This window comes from Mus pahari, chromosome 17 (genome assembly GCF_900095145.1).
Source record: "Mus pahari chromosome 17, PAHARI_EIJ_v1.1, whole genome shotgun sequence".
In the NCBI taxonomy this organism is placed as follows: Eukaryota; Metazoa; Chordata; class Mammalia; order Rodentia; family Muridae; genus Mus; species Mus pahari.
This window is the reverse complement of record NC_034606.1, coordinates 44,414,904-44,437,698: the sequence shown is the minus strand read 5'-3', so window position 1 is coordinate 44,437,698 and position 22,795 is coordinate 44,414,904. Positions and strand designations below refer to the sequence as shown.

General features: G+C 52.3%; 2 protein-coding genes across 2 annotated transcripts in view; both read left to right on the top strand.

The window, feature by feature from the left end:
* The window catches only part of Pla2g6 (phospholipase A2 group VI), a 39,594-nt gene extending 24,943 nt beyond the window's left edge, over nucleotides 1-14,651 (top strand). Inside the window, exons 11-17 of the mRNA XM_021216857.2 lie at nucleotides 2,846-3,009; nucleotides 4,543-4,693; nucleotides 11,427-11,563; nucleotides 11,863-12,017; nucleotides 13,093-13,260; nucleotides 13,677-13,750; nucleotides 13,965-14,651. Coding sequence (XP_021072516.1) covers nucleotides 2,846-3,009; nucleotides 4,543-4,693; nucleotides 11,427-11,563; nucleotides 11,863-12,017; nucleotides 13,093-13,260; nucleotides 13,677-13,750; nucleotides 13,965-14,109 — 994 coding nt within the window. The 3' untranslated portion in view covers nucleotides 14,110-14,651. The remainder of the gene's footprint in view (nucleotides 1-2,845; nucleotides 3,010-4,542; nucleotides 4,694-11,426; nucleotides 11,564-11,862; nucleotides 12,018-13,092; nucleotides 13,261-13,676; nucleotides 13,751-13,964) is intronic.
* A 781-nt stretch (nucleotides 14,652-15,432) lies between these two features.
* The window catches only part of Baiap2l2 (BAI1 associated protein 2 like 2), a 27,862-nt gene continuing 20,499 nt past the window's right edge, over nucleotides 15,433-22,795 (top strand). The window contains exons 1-4 of the mRNA XM_021217254.2: nucleotides 15,433-15,575; nucleotides 16,269-16,344; nucleotides 16,764-16,850; nucleotides 17,409-17,470. Coding sequence (XP_021072913.1) covers nucleotides 15,525-15,575; nucleotides 16,269-16,344; nucleotides 16,764-16,850; nucleotides 17,409-17,470 — 276 coding nt within the window. The 5' untranslated portion in view covers nucleotides 15,433-15,524. The remainder of the gene's footprint in view (nucleotides 15,576-16,268; nucleotides 16,345-16,763; nucleotides 16,851-17,408; nucleotides 17,471-22,795) is intronic.

Here is a 22,795-nt window from a genome sequence, read left to right as displayed (position 1 = left end):
CTGCTGCTGGGTTCCTTACCCGCCCTCCCCTCTGCTGCTGGGTTCCTTACCCGCCCTCCCCTCTGCTGCTGGGTTCCTTACCCGCCCTCCCCTCTGCTGCTGGGTTCCTTACCCGCCCTCCTCCCTCACAGTCACTGCTTCCCAGGTGGTGTAGGAGCAGAGTGATGGAGACTGCATCCTCTCATGGCCACCAGAGCCTACAGGACAAACACCCAGCCATACAGCTTGGACTCTGGGACCAACCCTTGCCTGCACTGAGAGAAAATGCTGACACACACACACACACACACACACACACACACACACACACACACACACGATATCTGTATATCTGTATTACTGTTTGGGAAACCTCTTGCTCTGCCTCTGTTTTGGACACAGTGTTACAACTTACAGGAAGAAAATGAACAGAAGTCAGGATATGTACAGGTGTGGGTTCAGCTGGGAACCAGAGTTAGCAGAACTGGCAGAGAATTCTCTTCTAAGAGCTGGACCCACTCCCCCATGGTAATAATATTCCTGTGGGGATCCTAATTCCTAGGCCCCAGAACCTTTGAACAATTCCAAGGCTTGCTCTTGAGGTGCAGGCCCCAGAGGCCAGGACAAGGGCTGGCCATCTCCACAGCCTCCCTTTGTTGTCATGTACTGTTGTCCACTCTTGATTCCCTCTTGCTGGAGGCCTTCCTGGGAGAACAGTCTTCTCACTTAGCAGATTTCCAGTCTGAGCCCCCAGAAGGTGAGGTGGCAAAGGGTGAGTTAGAGTGAAGGCTCCCCCCAAATCTCTCAGGGGCGCACAGTCACTGCAGGCCCAAGGAGAAGTCACTCCCATCACCAGCCACAGCTGCTGCTCCTATGGTCCAGAAGCCTGGCTTGGAGGTGTCAGCCGCTGGGGCCACAGCCCCCTCATTTCCATGGTCACTGCTCACCTATGCCCTGGAAACACACTTACCCCTCTAGCCTCCTGGCTCTTGCTTCCACGGTGCCTCCTGCAGCCATACACCATTTCATGTGTTTGTACATGTGCATGCACCTCCCCAGAGGCCCAGGCAGAGCAGCTGTATGCCAGAGGAGAGGACTAGCTCCTGGCCAGAGGAGGAGGAGAAGGTGGACTCTCCAGTAGGCAGGGTGTGCGAGCTGGGCCAGCGTGTGAGGGTTAGGAGATCCTTGAAGGACCCACAGGGGAGTGTGAGCCTCAGCCGCTGGCTGACCTTGCTTGTTTCTTCAGCCCTTCTGGCCAGGGTTGCCCAGACTCCGATCATCTGTGCTGCTGCCCCTGCTGCACCCTGAGTTCACTGAGTAACCACGTGTCTAGTTCAGAAGACTCCTTCACTGGCCCTCCCTCTCATACCTGTTGGACATCCAGTGCCACGAGCTGCCCTGTCGTGGAGCTTTGTCTCGAGGTGGACCGTGAGCAGATGGTTGCCTCAGAGGGCAGCAGGCAAGGGAGTCTGGGGCTGAGGCATCTGCTCCAGCTAACCCTGCTGGCACTGGGTGGATATCCTAGTTTTACTGATGCTACTGAAGTAAAACAGCAGACAAGAGAGCATAGGGAAAAAGGAGTTTGTTTCATCTTATAATTCTGGGTTATAGTCCATCATTGTGAGAGGTTGAGGCAGGAATTTCAAAGAACTAGTCACATTGCATCCACATTCAAGAGCCCAGAGAAATTTGTGTACACATGCTCACTCGCTCGCTTGCTTGTGCTCAGCTTGATTTTCCCACTTGTGTAGAGTTCAGGACCTCCTGCCTAGGGAATGGCACTGCCCACAGAGGGCTGGCTTCCTCCTCCCCTACAGATTTGAGCAGCTACCCCAGTGTAGACAGTCTCACGTGGAGATTCTTCTCAGGTGGTTCTCAGTTGTGTCAAGCTAACAGTTAAAGCCAACAGTCACATTTGGCACTCTGGCAACTGGAGAAGGAGGATCCTCTCACAAAACCAAAGACATAACAAAATCATAAAACTGAGGGGAGTGGGGAATGAGCTTAAAAGGAAGGGTTGAGCATAGGCTATAAGCATCCCCAGGGCATGGCCATAAAGGCCTGGCACTTTGCATTCTCTGCCATCTTCAAGACTAGGCTGGGCTGGGCAGGCTCTAACAGGAATGTACAAACTTTTAACATTGAGTCATGGCATTGTCATCTACAGAGGTCATGGTCATGCATATGAACCACGTGATGTATTATAACAACAAAAACACACCCCCTTATGCTTTAACTTGGTTTATGTTTACATCCATAGAGGTTGGACAAGCCCCCTAGAGTGTGTGACTCAGAGGCCAAGCATGTAACTTTATACCATGCCCCTAACTTCTGAACCTCTTTCCAAGATAATAAGGACAAGAGAGTAGCTTCCTCAGATGGGGATTGAACCCATGAAATGAGCTAATGCTAGCTTCCCATCTCCACAGACTTCCCTTGCTCCCCAACCACATCCTTCCTTGATCTCTCTTGAGGAGTGGTCCCTGACCCTGCGGGAGGGAACCAGCCCTTACTTCTCTTCCTCATTTACTTCCAGCAGACCTAGGGTCAGGCCTGCAGCTGACTTGCTGACCTGCTGTGGTCATAGATCCCCTGACCCTGTCCTCATCTCACTTGTGGCCTTGCTCACTACTCTCTCCTCATCCCTCTCCTTACCCCAGTCCCCCACCCTGGTCTCTGCCTCACCCCATCATTCCTTTCCCTCACCCCATCATTCCTTTCCCTTTGCACATCTGAAGCTTGCCTGCTAGTAGGCTCGGCGCAGGCTCTGTTGCTCTGTCCGTGTCTGCCTGCCGTGTACAGCTCAGGGGACTTGGGCGGAGAGAGCCACCGTGACCCTCTTGGCCCATTGCTGTCCTCGCTGCAGCCACGACCATCTGCTCTGCCTGGACGGAGGGGGCGTGAAAGGCCTGGTCATCATCCAGCTTCTCATTGCCATTGAGAAGGCCTCAGGAGTGGCCACCAAGGACCTCTTCGACTGGGTGGCAGGAACCAGCACAGGGGGCATCCTGGCCCTGGCCATTCTGCACAGTGAGCAAAGCCTCTGGGGCATGGTGGGATTGGGCAGGGCTGGCCAACTACCCTTACATGGCAGAGGACAGAGCTGGTTTGTAGGGTGTTAGGTATCCGTGGTCTTCATCCACCTCCTTGCACTCCTGAAAGGCAGTACCACAGCCCTGCTGGCTGCTGCCAGTGAAAACGCCTCTCGAGGGTGGAATGGGCGTTTGTGGGGTAATGGGGCAGTCAGAGGATGCCAGAGTCACAGACACACCTGTGGGAGTCCCAGGCTGTTACCTCACAGGCACCGACCTGCCTCCTTTCGGGTAGCTTTGCAGATGTGCAAGCACTTGGTTAACTGAGGTTGCCATAGAGGGCCAGCATTGCCATTCAGGTGGACTGGCATCTCCTCTGGGGAGTGACTGAGCTGTGTGTTGCTGGCTGATTGGACATTCCTTGCGTCGGGCTCAGCTGCATCCCAATAGGCCTTGTCCCTGCTCTCCACCTCCCCAAATGGCACCCCTGCCTGACTGTAGGCCAGATTCTGTGTTTTCTAAAGTATCTGCCGAAATCAGGACTCTGGTGATCCAGAGCCCTGGAGTCACCAGAGGAGGCTGCCTCCCTCCACCCTCAGCGCAGACACCCTGAGAGCTCCTGGGCTACGGGTCTGAGGATGCACTGCTGAGGCATGGCTTCAGAAAGCTCCGGTGAGATAGTGGTACAGCCATCGGGGCACCTGCTGGGCCCTGGGATGAAGCCATGGGGTCAGTCTAGGGGCTTTCAGGAATATGGGCACAGCCAGCCCATGGAGCTGTCCAGAGCCATTTCCTGTGGGGATCTGGAAGAGTCTTCTAACATATTGAAAACTGCAGGGGCAGGGGTGGTCATTAGTGGTGGTTGACTGTCAAATGGTTCATTTGTGTGACAATTGTCACCCTAGTTGGGTAGAGTGAGCATACAGGAATCTGAGGGCCAGAGAGGATCACACTGAATATTAGACCAGAGCCAGGGCTGGGCTTGAGGAGTTGGCCCCGCTCTCCCCTGATATCAGAGGCCTGAGTCCCTTCCAGCCTCCTGTGAGAGAACTACCTCAAGACCTGCCCTGCCCACAGGGTATAGGGTGTGCTTCCTGCAGAGTGGGCAGAGGTCCCCGCAGAAGAGCTGTGGCAGGAGAGAGGAGCACAAGCCCTGCTTCAGCACCGGGCCCTAGGGAACTTACAAGATGGCTGGGCATCTCCTTCCCCATAGCCTGTCTGGCCTGTAGGCTTGGAGGACAGTGCTGTTCTTCTTGTATGATGACAAGGAGCTGGGACCTGCCTTTGTACAACTTTTTATCTTCAAGGCCCTTTTTAGAAGAGAATCCTGAAAGGGGCTTTCTGCCTGTATGGGCAGTTTCATAGAGGGCCTGGGAGCCCTTCCATCATTCCCTTGGGCAGATGGACCCTTCCTCTGCCACCTCCTGGGAGTGCTTGCCCACGCTTTCTGAAGCTGTGGGTACTTAGCATGGTGTACTAGGGGCTGCACATCATCCTGGGGCTGCTCCAGCTCCTCGTCTCTTCTTCCTAGGTAAATCCATGGCCTATATGCGTGGCGTATACTTCCGGATGAAGGATGAGGTGTTTCGGGGCTCACGCCCCTATGAGTCTGGGCCCTTGGAAGAGTTCCTGAAGCGGGAATTTGGGGAGCACACCAAGATGACAGATGTCAAAAAACCCAAGTAAGCCATACTCCCTCCTCCTGTTCTGCCCAAATCTGGGGAGCAGGACAATACCTCGTCCCATTAAGATGAGGGATTCCTCCTGAGAACATGGGGAGACTATCTGCGTGTATGGGGAGGAGGGGACTGGGAGAGCCAGAGCCTGGAGCTTCAGGGAAAGTGGGGCTCCTTTCTCCAGCCAGATGGGCAGCTTTGGCAGGCCTAATGACCTCTTGCCTTTGGTGGGATATTGTCATGGTGGTTTACAGACTTGGGCACTATGGGGCTAAAGGAGCAGGAAGAATGGCAGGGGGGTTGGGGGACAGTACCCAAGAGAGTTGTCCAGGATAGAGCAGTGTTCCAGCCTGCAGTTGGGGCTAGAAAAGGGGTGTGACTCAGAGGATGGGACCTTGGTCACATGCTCAGAACCACTGAGGGTGAAGGATAGAGCAAGACAGATCACTACCAAACAAACTTACAGGAACCAGAAAACCCCCTTTCTATAGTAACCTTAAATGTAAATGTCCCGAAACATCTCTGAAATCATACAGACTGATAGATGGATCAAAAAACAAGGACCAGCCAGGTAGAGAACCGAGGTCCAATTTCTACCATGTGCTGATTCTTAGGCTTAGCCCTTGGTGCTTGTAATTCCTGGCTCATTCAGTTAATCGGGCCGTGAGCACATAGCCCCCCTATGCACCGTGTAAGAGGGGTACATGCGCTGGCCAGGCTTAACACTGCTGTATAGCATGGTCTGCTCTATGCTGTGGCCAGAATCAGGCATCTCTGCTGGACTAGGTCCATAGTATCCTGAAGACACATTTTAATCTGTTTTAAGTTTAGAAGACCTATCTTAAATATGAGAGTAGAACGTTGAAGTCTCCACTGTTATTAACCCAGGACATATGTGCTCTTTTTAGGTCTTTTAACATTTGTTTTATGCAACTGGGGGCTCTAATATTTGACCCATAAGTACTAACACTCATACCTTCCTTTTATTAATATGTAGTGTCTCTTCTTATCACTTCTAAAGAGTTCCGGTTTGGTTTCCTTTGTTGATAGAAGGATAGCCACCCCTGCTGATTTACATATCTATTTTCTCAGCCGTGTTTCCCGTCTTTTGAATTTAAGTTTTGGAGTACTTTTACTGGCTAAGTTGCTTTCTTGATGACAGCATATCGTTGGCTCTTGGTTTGGTTTGGTTTGTTTGTTTCTTGAGACAGGGCAGTCCTAGAACTCACTCTGTAGACCAGGCCAGGCCTCAAACACAGAGTTCTAACTGCCCCTGCCTCCCAAATGCTGGACTAAAGGCGTGCCACCACGCCCGGCTGGTCCTTGGTTTTAATCCAGCCCGTCAGTCTGTGTGACTTCAGTGATGTTTTGGGGTCACGTTTTCAGGATACTGTAGAAAGGGGTTTTGCTGTTTCCTGTAAGTTTGTTTGGTGGTGGTCTGTCTTTCTGGATTATGCTATTTCTTTTCCTTCCCTGCATCAGTTCTGAGGGTCTGCTGAGTGACTCTGTTGGCACAGCTGTTTCTTTCCCAAGTCTGTTGTGCTAATCTGTAATGAGGCCACCTTTCGTCTTCCTCTAAACTCAAGAGTGAGATGAGGATGTCCCCTCTCCTGTCCCCTCTCCTACAGCAACTAGACAAGAGAACGACATAAAAGGGAAAACAATAGGAAGGGACGAAGTCACACTTTTCCTATTTACAGACAACACAATTCTTTACTTTGAAGTAAAGCCCCCTCTGAGTCTACTGGAAAGAGAACTCTTGGACCCAATAAACACAGTAAAGTTGCAAAATACAAAATCAATTATTTATATGAACAATGTGATCTCAGAGAAAGAAATTAGGAGAAATGTTCTACCCAGAATAACTCCCAAAAAAATCAAGTATTTAGGAATATAGCTAATCAAAGACGTGAAAGATCCTTACCGTGAAAATTTCAAGATACTGAAACAGGAAATCACAGAAGATTCTAGATGGGAGAAAGACATTCCATACTCTTGGATTGGAGGATTCATTTGTGAAAATGTCCAAACTACCAAACTTAACTTATAAAATTAATGCAAGACCTCTCAAAATTCCAGTATCATATTCAACAGGTTTAGAAAAGACAACGTGAGAATTTTTTTTTTCGAGACAGGGTTTCTCTGTGTAGCTCTGGCTGTCCTGGAACTCACTCTTTAGACCAGGCTGGCCTTGAACTCAGAAAACCGCCTGCCTCTGCCTACTGAGTGCTGGGATTAAAGGCGTGCGCCACCACGCCCGGTGAGAATTTGTATGGAGTCACAGAAGACCACAGATAGTCACAGCAGTTATAGGGAATGAGGACCCTGCTGGAGGTTGGACAGTGCCTGAAATTGTGCTAAAGTGCCACAGTGACAAAGGCAGCCTGGTGTGTTGTGAAAGTAAGCAGGAAGACCAGTGGAGCAGAATAGAGGACCCAGAAACAAATACCAAGCTATTTAATTTTTGACAAAGGTGGCAAAAACATATACTGGGAAAAAAAAAAAAAAAGATAGTCTGTCAATGCATGCTACTGGGAAAAGTGGCTATCCACCTGCAGGATGGAATTAGAGTCTTATCTTTCATCTTGTACAAAAATCCACTCAAGTGGATTTTGTACCTTCATTTAAAACTTGAAATACAGAATCTTCTGGCAGAAAACACAGGGGACGCCCTTCAAGATCCTGGGATGGGTGAGAACTTTCTGAACAGAACACCAGTAACACAGGAGCTAGCCCCAAGTGTCAGCAGATGGGACTGCATGAAAACACAGTGTCTGTACAGCGGAGAAAACGGTACGGAGAGCAGCCAGTCCTCAGGATGGAAGAGAACCTTTACCACTGTCCTAGCTTCTCATCTGTGAAGGTGAGGAGACACAATGACTAAGGCAACTTAGAAAAGGAAGCATTTAATTGATGCCTGTATATGCATGATGGTCATGCAGTCCATGACCAATCGTGGCAGGAAGCACGGTGGCAGGCAGGCAGGCAGGCAGGCAGGCAGGCAGGCAGGCATGGCGCTAGAGCAGTAGCTGAGAGCTGGCAGCTCAAGCTGACTTTGACCCCTGACCTTCCAGGCCTGCAGGATTTTGAAGCTTTGGGGTGCTGGGAGTTGAAGTAGATCTTCGGGCACGCAAGGCAAGCTCTCTACCGACCGAACTACACACCCGGCCATTTTTTCTGTATTTTAAAGCCATCTTTAAAAAACAAAAGGACTAATATTTCTAAAAATTTGAGATTATCTAGTGTGACAAAGCATGCTTGGGAACTCTGACTTTAGAAGCCCTGAGTTTAGTGTTGGCTGATTTCTCTTGAAGACTCTCACTGTAGCCCGTTTGAGGCTACCAACAGTTTGACCAGCTTACAAAATCTGACAGTTTGGTTTTTGTAAAGAAGATTCATTTTCCTTATTTTAGTATGTGTGTTGCTGTACCGCTGAGTGAGCACAGGAGTCCCAGCATGCACTGCAGCTACAGCAATCACATCTCCTGGAGCCATTGATCTGCAGTGTGAACTCTCAACATGGGGTGCAGGGAGCCAGTCAGGTCCTCTACAAGATGGCTCTTTCCACTTGGCTGCCTGGTAACCTGTGTTGTCAAGTCCTAATTCCAGTCAATAACCGGCCTCTTCTCTCTACATTCTGCTTTTTTCAGCATCAGAATGCAACATACACAGTCATGGATTCTTCTGATGCCAGTGTGTGTGCCAGCATCTGTCTTTGGTCCTGAGTCACCTCTGGCTTTCGTCTCTGCTAATCTATCCATCCCCCTACACCCCTCTATGTGTGTTTCCTCTGTACATTAAGTTAAACCCAACCCATTCTTACCTCCTCCAGATCTTTTAACTTCTCTTGCATTTTCTTTTTTTAAGTTTTTAATATTTATTGAGAGGGAGAGAACACATACAGGTCAGAGGATCTTTTTCGGGTTTGTTTCTCTCCTTCCTCAACATTGGTTCCTAGGGTTGCGCTCAGCTGTCAGGCTTGCTTCAAACACCTTTACCTGCTGAGCCCACCAGCCAACCCTCTCTTGAATTTCCTACCATTTCTTTTTTCCCTTTTCTTACACTTTTTTTTTTCAAGACAGGGTTTCTCTATGTAGCCCTGGCTGTCCTGGAACTCACTCTGTAGACCAGGCTGGCCTCGAACTCAGAGATCCACCTGCCTCTGCCCCTTGAGTGCTGGAGGTGTACATCACTGTGGCTGGCTTACTACCATCTGATCTCTTTATGTTGCAGTCTGAATAATTTCTTACCTGTTTTCCAATCTGCTAATTCACTCTGTTGCTTTGTTATTTAACCTATATGTTAATTAAAAAAACTAATATATGTGTACATATGGTTGTGTATATTTATCCCACAAAAGCGCTCTTTGGTCCTTGAGGTCATTCCATATAACCTCCTGTTCCCTGGAAAATATCACGAGGCTTGCGCTGTAGTCACTGCTCAGAGGCAGATCACTTGTGTAGTCGCTCCCAGCATCGCAAACACACACACACACACACACACACACACACACACACACACACACCCCGCATGCACGTGCTCTGGCCGGTGTCACTGAACTCCAGTCCCAGCTCTCACAGAGGCCACTCCTTAGAACCTCTCCCTTTTTATATGTTAATTGCATCTGCATCTGCTGCCTGTCATTTTGAAACTCACAATCTTGGACACTCAGAATGGCTGCCCTTCCTGCAGAGGGCTCTGTGCCTCCATTCCCAGCACTTTCTCGCTAAATAGTTGCCAGGAAAACTTAGGACTTTCTCCAGATGATGTGGACAGAATGTAGAAGCTCATGGTGGGCCAGCCAGCAGGGCTGCACAGCTTCAGGGATCTTTTCCTTTCTTGTTCTACCCCAGGGCTCTGCTCCCTGTAACCTCCAGGAGTGAGGAAGCTGCAGGTTGGGCCTGGGGAGATGGATAAGATGGATGGCTCAGGGGTTAAGAGCATATCCTGGCCCTGTGGAGGACCCAGATTTGATTCCCAGAACCCACAGCAGCTCCCAACCATGTATAACGGCCATCCCTGCAATCTGATGCCGTCTTATTCTCAGCAGACGCTGCCAAGTGTTTAAACAGAGGGCCATGTTTGTGTTTGTCCTGGGTGTGTTAGCCCTTGGAGCCCCAGTATGGAAAGAGTCTCCCATTGGATCCTCATCTTTGATGGATATCCTGTCCTGTCAGGTGGCCCATGCTCTTAAACAGTATTTACTTTTTCATTGTGTATGTGGGTGTGTACCCATGTGTGGGGGTGCTCTCAGAAGTCATGAATTCCCTGGTGCTGGAGTTACAGGCAAAATTATGAGTCGCCTCAAATGGAGTCCTCTGTAAAAGCAGGAAGCACTTAACCACTGAGCCATCTTTTCAGCTTTTAAGATTATAATACTGTGCAGTTCATGTAATTTTAAGCCTGAAGTAATGATATTTTTAACTTTGACAATCATCAAAGCTCAATGTCAATGATGAAGGCTATTGAGATGGCTCAAAAACATCGTGACTCAAGCCTTTAATCCCAGCACTCAGGAGGCAGAGGCAGGCGGATTTCTGAATTCGAGGCCAGCCTGGTCTACAGAGTGAGTTCCAGGACAGCCAGGGCTCCACAGAGAAACCCTGTTTCAAAAAAACAAAATAACATCAGCAAAAGATTAAAACCAGGGTCTGGGGGATGACCCAGTGGTTAGAACACTAGCCAGTCTTCCAGAGGACCCAGGTTCAATTCTTATCATTCACTGACATGTGCATTCGGCTGCTGTTCCAGTTAGAACTAGCTACACAGGGTGGCTAGCTGATGCTCACAGTAACTAGAGCTGTGCAAGGATCTGAACACTGATTCTCAAGGCTCTGTGCCCAGGCTCTGTGTGTCACTGGATTAGGAGGAACCTTCTTTATGTTGTTATTTTGTATGTGTGTTTTCTGCATGTATGTCTGTGCATACACACATACCTGGTGCCTGCAGAGGCCTGAAGAGGGCACCAGATTCTCTGGGACTACAATTACAGATGGTTCTGAGCCATCATATGGGTATTGAAAATTGAACTCGGGTCCTCTGAAAGAACAGGAAGTGTCTAGACTGCTGAGCCTTCTCTGAGGCGCGTGCGTGTGTGTGTGTGTGTGTGTGTGTGTGTGTGTGTGTGTGTGTGTGTGTGTGTGACTTTTTAATGGGCTCTTGAAAGGGTAGAAAGAAGCCATAAAAGGAAGGTGTCAAAGGTCACAGGGGGCAGGGTTGGTCCCACTTAGGTGAGTAGTTAGACCTATTGTTGTTTGTTTTTTATTTTAAATAACGCAGCATCCTAAAGGCACTGCCCCAAATCTTACTTTTCCTTACAAACCCTACTTCTTGTCACTCATGCCCCCTAGTAAGTGACACCTCAGGTTTTCTTCGGTGGCATGGCACCCTCAGAGTAACGTGCCACAGCCTTATAGCAGCTGCCTTGCTGCTGGGCAGTGATGTTTTCCCTGTCATGGATTTTAATAAAGGATGCTGCCATCGGTGGCTCTGTGCAGCCTGGCTCTTGCCCTGGTAACCCCTTGGGGTGATTTTCCAGAACGGGGTTATGGGATAGAAGGGAATGTCTGTCAGTAGATAGGACAGAGTTGGCCAACTTCCCTTCAGGAAGCTGCTCAAGTCTACGGAGGTGCCTGGGTGAGGCCAGCCAGGAGGAGCCTGTTTAAAACAGGGCCTAGGGCATGAGCCTGCTGAAGAGATGATGGGTGGCTGGACCGGCTCTCCCCGCTTGCTCCTACAGGGTGATGCTGACAGGGACACTGTCTGACCGGCAGCCAGCAGAGCTCCACCTATTCCGGAATTACGAGGCTCCCGAAGCCGTTCGCGAGCCCCGCTGCAACCAAAACATTAACCTGAAGCCACCGACTCAGCCTGCAGGTCAGAGCTGAGCACGTGCGCTGGTGGGGAGGGCTGGCAGAAGCTGTGGGGGATGGAGAGTCACAGACAAGGCATGGGGTGCCCTCCCCGCCCACGTCACTGCCCTGACCTTAGGTGGCTAAGGACAGGTATCATTGAAGCCTGTCCACAGTGACACACCACCTTTCAACAGGATAGCAAGACCCAGCAGCAAGGCCTTGTGGGTCCTGGTTCCCCTTCTTCCTGTGCTCTCCTACCCACCCTGAGATCTGAAGGGATAGGTCTTATGTCATTGAGCCACCCCGCTTCTCTACCCCTAGACCAGCTGGTATGGCGTGCAGCCCGGAGCAGTGGGGCAGCCCCAACGTATTTCCGGCCCAATGGACGCTTCCTGGATGGAGGGCTGCTGGCCAACAACCCCACACTGGATGCCATGACTGAAATCCATGAGTACAATCAGGACATGATCCGCAAGGTGAGAGCCTTCTCAGGTCACGGTTTGGACATGACCACACCCTGCTGATAACAGTTTTGGTGTGTGCCCTCACCTATTCAACACTCAGCCGGAATCATATCTCCTGAGGGGTCTATCTGATGGGCAGAGTGTGCTAGGAGAATTTTGGGGCCCCATGCATGCTGAGTACAGAGAAGTCTGAGATGAGTGGCCAGCAGCTGCTGTCAGTGCCGAGGCCGCTGTACAGGCTGTGTACCTGATGCTACCCAGCCTGGATACACCCTTGCCCTACAGAGCTTACCTTCCTACTTGAAGACTCCATACACACAACAGCCCTGGCGTGTCAGCTCTGGGAGCGCACCCTGTGGGGGCAGGAGGAAGAGAGTCTGTGTGAGAGGGTTGAGAACTGGGGAAGGGCTCCTGAGTTTGGAACTATCCTGAGGCCTCTGGATGCAAGCCGTGCAGAGGCAGGGGGTCAAGGACAGGCAGTGGCCCTCACCCAAGTCGTCAGAGCAGGGTGACAGGGCCCACGTGCCAAGGGAGGTGATCTGACCCTGCCTCAGCTTTCCAGTCCTCAGCTAGTGGCAGTGCCTGCTTTGGTGCCCGGGGAACTTGGGGGGCTGTTGCCTGTGCCATACTTGGAAGGCATCTGTCCAGGTGTGCATTGCTGGCTTCCACAGTCATGGAAGTCCCAGTGCAGCCACGGGGAACGGAGCTGCACCCTTGGTAGGTAGGAAGGGCATTCTGAAGGAGTTCCGGCAGCTCAGACAGGTCCAGTCTAAGTTGAAGCCTGTTAAGGATGAGGAGCTGGGGTTCCCAAGTGGGGGCGAATCCCACCAAGGTCACCCAGCAAATTGGCAGCAGAGCTGGTGTAAGGCCACCCCTACTCAGCTCAGCCTCAGCACCTAGTCCCTGCCATGTGGCCCGGCAGACCCTCTCTGTCCCGGGAAGCCCACTCCAGTTCCCACAGGGAGTAGCTGCAGGGCCTGGCCAGGATGGAACCTGGATGTGCTCCCGCTCCCAGCCTCGGCCCCATTCTGACTCCTATCCCTACCTGTGGGAGGTCCCCTCTGATGCCCTGTCCTGCTCATCCCAGGGCCAGGGCAACAAGGTGAAGAAACTCTCCATAGTCGTTTCTCTGGGGACAGGAAAGTCCCCTCAAGTGCCGGTAACCTGTGTAGATGTCTTTCGTCCCAGCAACCCTTGGGAACTGGCCAAGACTGTTTTTGGAGCCAAGGAACTGGGCAAGATGGTCGTGGACTGTGTGAGTTGGAATCCTTCCCCAGGGCCTCCACTCCTGGCCAAGCCCCCCCCCACACCCCCATGTACACCCCCGTGAGCCAGCTTTGGGAGACAGTCTAGCCTCGGTCTGGGTTGACAGATCCTACAGTGGAACCCCAGTGCGGATTTCGAGTGTTCTGTGACTGCAGATTCCTTACTGCACGCAGCTATGTAGAAGGCCAGAATGCAAATGGACAAAATCTACAAGAGGGAGGGAGGGGCGGCCTCTGTCACAGCCCTTACTCAGCTGCTCCTGGATGGACTCTGCACAGCTAGGCCAGCCACTGGGGCCCAGAGAGGGGCACTTACACAAAGTCACTCTGCTAATGAATGCCCAGAGCCCAGAGGGTGGGTAGCAGGGCATTGTGGCCTGGTCTTACCGAGACTGCTTCCCGCCAGTGCACAGATCCAGATGGTCGGGCTGTGGATCGTGCCCGGGCCTGGTGCGAGATGGTCAACATCCAGTACTTCAGGTAAGGTTCAGGCCTAGCCTGACTCTACCCAGGTGAGACCCACCAACCCACATGTCACCGACAGAGGTCCGTGCCCCACCATGACCCAATGAGACTCATGGACACACACCTGCCAGCCATCGATGTGGTCTTCCATTCCCCAGCCCAAACTCCTGTTCACATCCAGGATGGTGTGGATAACTCTGGTTGACCCTCTGTTCCTTTCTCCCAACAGACTGAACCCCCAGCTAGGGTCCGACATCATGCTGGACGAGGTCAACGATGCAGTGCTGGTCAATGCCCTCTGGGAGACTGAGGTCTACATCTATGAGCACCGGGAGGAGTTCCAGAAGCTCGTCCAGCTACTGCTGTCTCCCTGAGCTCCCAGGACCTGCCGGCAGGAGCGGGCCAGGCCACCCAGCACACTGAGGGCCAAGCTGGGCCTGGCAGCTCCATGTCTATCTGACACTGGGGCTCGGAGCACAAACCGGTTCCCTCAAGGCACCTCTCCTGGTCCATCTGCACTTTACTACTCGAGGCTGAAAGCCCAGAGTCCCCCTCAGCCCCTTTCCCTGACTATGAAGGACAACTGACTCCATCAACAACCCCATATATCAGATCAACACTACGGTGCCAGTGGTCCCAGAGGGCCCTCCCAGGCTCCCTGGCTACTGCTGCCCACCTCTTCTGCCCACTTCCTGATGTCAGGGACTAGAGAAATGGGGTTCCACCCCATCCTCAGGTAGAATCCAGGCTAATGACATCCAGCGCCATTCGACTTTGCCCCTCGCACCTGCCAGCCTCTCCACCCTGCTGCCACCGCACTAGGAGCCCTCCTAGCTCCCGAAGGTCAACCCTGGGCACCTGCTCTTCTCTGGAAGGAGAGTGGGGAGGGGCTCAAGGCCACCTCAACTGTGAAATAAACGGGTTTACACTCTAGTTCACCTGTGCAGTGTGTGCCATTGTGTGAATGTGCTCTGTCCCCAACCCTGCTGCCGCAGACATGACCTGATGATACAACAGGCCAATAGAGAAGCAGAGTCTGCCCTGCTGAGTCTCCCTGTCTGCCCAGGGGGACCTAGGCGGCCCCTGGAGCTGGGCAGTGAGAGACGAGGCCACATTTCTGCCCCAAGTCTGGGGGACTCATGTTCACATCATCCTTGCTGCCATTTGGAGCAACAACTCAGTGGTCAGGTACTTGCCCAGCATGTATGAGGTCCTGGGTTCCATTCCTAGCACAGGGGGAGTGGGAGGGAGCTAGGTGGACAGGGTCCCCTTCAAGGCATCAGGTCCCAAGCAGAGATGAGGCCTGTCAGAGTAGACACGTCTTCCATGTGGTTTACCTCCAGGGTGCCTCGGCTTGCTCTGGCAGGAGAGGGTGTGTTCCAGACCTGTAGGGTGGGCAGGGCTATATAGGACAGAGGACAGGACAGGGGGCTCCCAGGCGTGGGGCCTTGGGTAGGAGGCGACCTGGGAAAGCGGCTCATCCACACTTGCCCACCAGTCCAAGCCCAGAGGGTAAATAATTGAGGGGCAGGTCACAGGAGCCTGTCTGCGTCACAGGATGCCTTCCCCGCAGGGTCTGGTTACGCCCCAGATCACATCGACATCCCCCCCCCACCCCTTTGCTGGTGAATAATTAAGCAGCTGTCTCCTCCCAGCCTTGCAGTCCATCTGCAGGGCCTACTCTACAGCCGCCTCTGCCTGCTGCCTGCTGCCTGTCCAGAGCACTGGGCACCGGGCACTCCCAGCCAGCCACTAGCCACCTGCCTCCTCGGTGCCAGCACCACCTTCCATGGCCCCCGAAATGGACCAGTTCTACAGGTCCACCATGGCCATCTACAAGGTGAGCATAGAGAAGCTGGGCTGAGTTCAGGACAGAGGGAGAGAGCCCAGGCTGGACTCAAGTGTAGGTGTGGGTTTGGGGGTCCTCGGGACTTACGTGGAGGACCCTTCCCCATGCGTGCTTCACACACCCTTATTCCCCCATGGGGTAGAAAGCAGACAGCCTGTTGGGCAGATGGGAAACTGAGCCGGCAGAGGTTAAACAGCTTGTTCAAGGTCACCAAGGGAAGGGAAGGTGCGGCAGGGATTGGAGTCAAGACCCAGTTCAAAGTGTGGGGGTTACTTCCACTACCCAGAGTGTCCCTCCAGGCCAGGGTGATAACCTAGCCACGTGGTGGACCCCCGGGGGTCTTTTTGAGATGTGGGGTAATATCAACAGGTGAGGCCTGGACTCAGGACAGCTGAGCTGTGCCCTGTGGGGGAGGCGTTAGGGAGGTGTGGGTATCATTCAACCAGTGAGACCAAGAGAACTCTGGGGGTGCACCATGTCAGGAGGGACCAAACCTCTCTGAGGCTGGCGGTGGGGGGCACGTGGCTTCGGAGTGGCCCAGAAGATTGCCTCTCAGGCCTCTGTAGGAAGCAGCCAGGATTCTGGTAACCCCGAGGGTCAGGGTGGCCTTACAGGGCTAGGGGCTTCTGTCCATCTGTCCTTCTCTCCACCACCATGGCCGGCATCCCTTGCCCTCGGGTTCAGAGCATCATGGAACAGTTTAATCCCGCCCTGGAGAATCTGGTGTACCTGGGCAACAACTACCTCCGGGCCTTCCATGGTGAGTCTACCCTGGTACTCAGCCCCTGCCCTCACTGGGGCTGCAGCCATAGCTCACTGTTCCTTACTAGGTGCTGGGCTCACCCGGGTCCCGCAATCCACCCTTATAGCCCCCGCCCCCATGCCTAGAGCCAGAGATGCCTTTCCACACAACCCAAACTCACTATGTATTGTGTCCTTAACTTTATAAGAGCACGTGCACACACGCCTTCATGGACACACAGGCATGCAGCCCTCCCTTGGGAGACACATGGAAGGCCTTCCTCAGCAGCGGCCAAGCCGGGTACCTCTTTGTTCTCTGGCATTACTGGACATCACCCAGGGACGCCTCTCCCCACTCCATCACGTCTCAGGATCCCCTCCACACAACCAGGGTAGCGCAGACTGAGCCCTGGGCTTAACCTTTGACCTCTCCTGCAGCTCTGTCCGAGGCGGCTGAGGTGTATTTCAGCGCCATCCAGAAGATTGGGGAACAGGCCCTACAGAGCTCCACATCGCAGATTCTGGGTGAGGTGACTCTGTCCCCCCAAGCCTCTGCCAACTGTCTCAGCTCTGGGCCCTTCTCTTGGGTTTTACTGTTTTATTTTTATTATTCTGTTTTTCTAGATAGGGTCTCTCTGTGTAGCCCTGGCTGTCCTGGAACTCTCTGTGTAGACCAGGCTGGCCTCACACTCCAGAGATCTGCCAGCCTCTGCCTCCCCAGTGCTGGGATTAGAGGTGTGGGCCACCCCCACCCAGCTTCCCTGTGTTATTGTCTCCTCTGGCCTCCAGGACTTCCTAGGACTTCCTATTGTACATGTTACCTTCCTAAAGCCTTCACCTCAACACAGGCCTAGTGCTGGGAACCCCATCTCTTATGCTTGTGCCCCAGCTCTTCCCCACCCCTCCCTGGAGTTGCCAAGTCCCGAGTCAGAGAGCCAGATGGGAAATCCTTGGACTTTGGTCCCCAAGCTATTCAGGAACATCCCGAGCTTGGGCTGGCTTCTGCCAGGAGGAGGGCAGGGGGAACAGGCTCCCCCACACTACAGGCTCCCCCACACTAAAGGCCACCTCTCTTGCCTCCAGGGGAGATCTTGGTTCATATGTCAGACACCCAGCGGCACTTGAACTCAGACCTGGAGGTGGTGGTGAGTATCGGTCCCCAGGGCCAGCATCACTCAAGCAGATGGGCTGCCGTTCAAGAAAGGAGGCCCAGAGGCTGGGAGTGCAGATCGGGTGGTAAAGTGTTTGCCCTGCAAGCACCAGGGCCTGAGGTCAGATCTCCAGCACCGACGTAGAAGTCCAAGCATGGCGGCACCTGCCTATAATCTCAGCTCTGAGGAGACAGAGGTGGGAGAGTCCTAGGCTCGCTGGCCAGATAGTCTTGCAAATCAGTGAGCTGCAAGTCAGCGAGAGACCCTGTCTTGAAGAAAAAACCGGCTGTCTCCCTGTAGCTTTCACACGCGTGTACACGCACACGTACATGTGGCCCCATGTATACACACATACAAACCTGCACATGCATCATGCATTCGAGGGACAGGGGGTCACACCAGCTCACTCTCTCAGCCCCACATCTGTGGGGAATCTCCTGGGCTCTGCTGGCCCTTGGTAACATGGAGACAAGTTGGCCCTGACGCAGGCTCAGCTGCCACTGCCTTTTCTGTCCCATTTTATCAAGGAGCCGAGTCTCGGGGTCCAGGCATCATTGCCTGCAATTCTAGAATGAGTGGAGGAGCTAAGGAGACAAAGGTCTATCACAGCAGGCCCAGGGCATTGCCCCTCCTCACCCCCCCCCCCCGCTCCTTCTCCATCTCCTCAGTTGCAGCCCCTGGGATCAGAATGCCACTCTAAGAATGACCACACCTTCACTGCTGTTAGGAGCAAATACGGTGTCTCAGCAAAGACCTCTGCTGGCACACCCTGCAGTCCTGTCCACACCCTGAGTCCCAGCCCTGCTCCTCTGAACATCTGGCCCTTTGCAGGTGTGGCCCTGGGCTGCTCTCCTTCTGTTCTCTTGGCCCAGACTCTCCAGCCCTTCTGCCCGCAGTCTGGCACAGGTGCCCCTTTACCTGGCATGCTCTCCTCCTGGGACACCAGCAGGTGCTTCTGTTTGCTCCTAGCAATGAGATTGAAGGCAGGAAGCTATTCAGGATCAGAGCCTGGCTCGCCTACTCACTGGCTTTGGAACCGTTGGACTCTGGACCTCAGTTTACCTATCTTAAAAAAAAAAAGGATTTATTTATTTATTTTATGTATGTGAGCACACTGTAGCTGTACAGATGGTTGTGAGCCTTCATGTGGTTGTTGGGAATTGAATTTTTAGGACCTCTGCTCACTCTGGTCAATCCCGCTCGCTCAGTCCCTGCTCGCCTCCACTCAAAGATTCACTTATTAGTATATGTAAGTACACTGTAGCTTCAGACGCTCCAGAAGAGAGCATCAGATCTCATTACAGATGGTTGTGAGCCACCACGTGGTTGCTGGGATTTGAACTCAGGACCTTTGGAAGAGCAGTCAGTGTTCTTACTCACTGAGCCATCTTGCCAGCCCCTCCGTTTACCTACCTAAAAGAAAAATGGAGATAACTAAATTCCCTGGTAGAGCTCTCTAGGGGGAAGGAGTGAATCAGTAAGTTGAAGTCGTTTACCAAGACTGGGGATGTAGCTCAGTTGGTAGAAGGCCTTGTCCAGCACCCAGGAGACCCCGCGTTCCATCCCAGAGCTGCACTTAAGATAGGCATGGTGGCACAGACCTGGAATGCCAGCACTGAGGAAGCAGAGGCAGAAGGACCAGAAATTTGAGATCATCTTCAGCTGCATAGCAAGCTTGGGGCTACCCTGGACTACATAAGTCTCTCTCTCTCTCTCTCTCTTTTTTTTTTTTTTTTTTTTTGGTATTTTGAGGCAGGGTTTCTCTGTGCAGCCCTGGCTGTCCTGGAATTCACTCTGTAGACCAGGCTAATGCTAGCCTCGAACTCAGAGATTCGCCTGCCTCTGCCTCCCCGAGTGCTGGGATTAAAGGCGTTCGGCCCGGCGAGTATCTATCTTAAGGAACCATTTTCTGGCAGGTTGAGCTCTGGGCTCCTGAGCAGAGCTAATGAAGTCTTTTTTTTTTTTTTTTTTTAATTTTATTTTTTCTTTGCTAATGAAGTCTTAGCTTACCTGTGCCTGCTCCTCTTCGATCCAGGACCAGCAAAAGCTGGGTGGGGTGCGAACTCTTTGCTCTGGAGCTCCAGGTCCTACAGGGGCTCTAGGCAGGGCTTCCCTGGGTGTGGGAGGGAATGGGGCTTGCTAGATGGATGAAGAGCTTCCCAGAATGCATAGCAGCAGGAAGAAGTAGACAGGAGCCTGGAGGCCAGGCAGGGTGAAGAGATGGGCGTGGCCTGATGAAGGGCCCTTGGAAGACTTGGGAAATTTTTTTTTTTTTTTTTTTTTTTTTTTTTTTTTTAGGTTTTTCAAGACAGGGTTTCTCTGTATAGCCCTGGCTGTCCTGGGTAGACCAGGCTGGCCTCGAACTCAGAAATCCGCCTGCCTCTGCCTCCCGAGTGCTGGGATTAAAGGCGTGCGCCACCACACCCGGCGACTTGGGAAATTTTGACTGACAGTTCCAGCTTATAAGGGGCTGGAAGTTAGGGTGTCTCTTTGACACAGAGACTGGTTTTTCTGATAGAAATATATATGGTACTATACACGACGGTCGTACTAGCACTGTGGGCACCAGGACTTCACAGACACCTGCTTGGATTTGGTTGTTGGTATGGAACTTGGCTCTCTGTGCTCCTGTGTTCACCCGGGCTGGGCAGGGACAAATGTCACCCAGGCCCACTCTGTAAGGAGAGATGCGTCTCCAGGCACCAACATCTTGGCTGTGACAACTAGACAGGGCCCCCAGCCAGAGCCACACCAAGTAGAACAGCACCAAGGCCTCTCCCTTAGGTTCTCGGTTCCATACAGACTCGTGCTGGGCACCATCAGAAACAGCTGGGATACCGACAGAAACCTCACCCTCCCACAGAGGGGCCAGGCCAAACAAATGACCAGCGATCATGTGTCCCACAGTAAATTCAAACTTTGCCACGGAGCAAAAGAAGACAGGATGGGGATGTTTGGGGATTGCAAAAGGAAGCCGTGCCAAGGAAAGGGATCTTGAGGCAGGCCTGGGGGAGGTGGAGAAGTCCCCCGGGGAATAGGGACACCAGCTGCAGCAGGCAGCAAGAGCTGGCAGGAGATGACCCAGTAACAGCCATGGGTGGTCATTGCTTTCTGAACGTGGAGCTATCAGTAGCTTTTTGAGTGAAGAAAACAAGAGTCTTGCTTAAAGAAAATAAAAAGAAAACCTTTTCCAAATAGAAGAATTAAAGATAAAAAGAGCAATTCTTACTAAGTAAGCATGCTAGTGTCTCATGTACGTGTGTGTGGGGTGACAGGTGGCCCAGCCTAGCAGCAGCACCTCCTCCCAGGTCTAGAACTCCGCCTCCCCTCCCCCCCCCCCCAGCCCCAGCATCAGGAAGCTCCTCTGCTGTTGCCCGTGGCGGCCACAAGAGGGCGGCCTTGATGTTGGAGTCACAGGCCCTTGAACGAGGTCTGCTGTGGATGTTGGGAACACAACTCAGGTCCTCTGCAAGAACTGTATGTGCTCACAAAGCCTGAGCCACCTCTCTAGCCCTAATTTGATGTTTAGAAAATCTTTTTTTTCCCCCCTTGGTTTTTCGAGACAGGGTTTCTCTGTGTAGCCCTGGCTGTCCAGGAACTCACTCTGTAGGCCTCGAACTCAGAAATCCGCCTGCCTCTGCCTCCCAAGTGCTGGGATTAAAGGCGTGCGCCACCACGCCAGGCTTAGGAAATCTTTATCTTTATGCTTATATATGTCTGTATGTCACCTGTGTGCAGGTGCCTATGGGGGTCAGAAAGCAGTGTCAGATCCCTTGGAGCTGGAGTTAGAGGTGGTGTGGATGCTAGGAGCCAAACTCTTGCCAAACTCGCTGACAGCAGCAAGCATTCCTTCCCAATTCTAACTTAAGGTTTTCACCCACACCGTTATGGCTACCGTCAGTGCCAGCGCAGTCAGGCTCCTGTGCGCACGTCAGTCCTGAGCAATGGTTATCTCTGTGGAAGATCTTTAGCCCAGGGAAGGCTGGATCTCCTGCTTGTGTGCCCTTTAGAGGGGATCCTGTGCAGTGGGGCCAGGCGCTCTGGCCTCACCTCTTCCTCCGCAGTTCTTTCTCCCCGCGGCCCCATGCTGGGTTTGGCTCTCGTGGTTTTTTAGGTTTCAGGGCATACCTGTGTATACGCAAATGCCTATGCGCAGTGTAGCAAGGTTCAACGTCAGCGTCTTCTACCTTTCTTCGCCTTGGTTTTTGAAGCAGTTTCTTACTGAACCTGGGACTCACCAATTCAGCTAGATTGGGGGGGGGGGGACTCGTGAGCACCGGCCATCCACCTGTCTCTGTCCCTCAGCCCTAAGGTTACAAGGACATGCCACCATGCCCAACTTTCTATGTGAGGGAACCCAAGCTCAGACCCTCATGGTTAAGAGGCAGACACACCTGAGATGTGCTCTTTCTTTCTGTTTTTAAAATAACTTTATTTTATTTTATTTTATGTGCATTGGTGTTTTGCCTGTATGTTTGTCTGAGCGAGCTGCCTTGTGGTTGCTGGGAACTGAACCTGGGTCCTCTGGAAGAGCAGTCAGTGCTCCCAACCACTGAACCATCCCTCCAGGCCCGGGTGTACTTTATTTATTTATTTATTATTTTTATTTTATTTTATGCATATGAGCACTTTGCCTGCTAGTATGTCTGTATACCATGTGTGTACAGTGCTCATGGAGGCCAGAAGAGGGCGTCCTCTGGACCTGGAATTTTAGAGTGGGTGCTGGGAACTAAACTCAGTTCCTCTGTAGGAGTAGCCAAGTATTCTTATCTACCAAGCCATCTCCCCAGATCCTTTCTTCTTCCTCTTCCTCATCTTCTCTGATGTCTCTCGTTTTGTACCAGAGCAGGATACCAGTGTGTCTGTCTACTGCTGTCTCTCACTGAGCCAAAAGCTTGCCCCCTTTGGCCAGGCTGGCTAGACAGCTCATGGAAGCTGCCTCTCCATACTGCCCTCCCCCTCTCCCCATGCTGGGTTGTAGACACACACACACACACACACACACACAGGAGTTTGAACTCAAGTCTTAGCATTTAGAGATCGAGGGCTGAGCCACCTCTCCAGCCCCACATAATTTCAAGTTTATTTTTTAAATGATTTAGTTATTTTTATTTGTTATGTGCATTGGTGTCTTGCCTGCATGTGTGTCTGTATGAAGGTATCAGATCACGCGGAACTGGGGTTACAGACAGCTGTGAGCTGCCATGGGGGTGCGGGGAATTGAACCCAGATCCTTTGGAAGAGCAGCCAATGTTCTTAACCACTGAGCCACCTCTCTTGCCCTTCAAGTTTCTTTTTCTTTTTCTTTTTTTTTTTAAA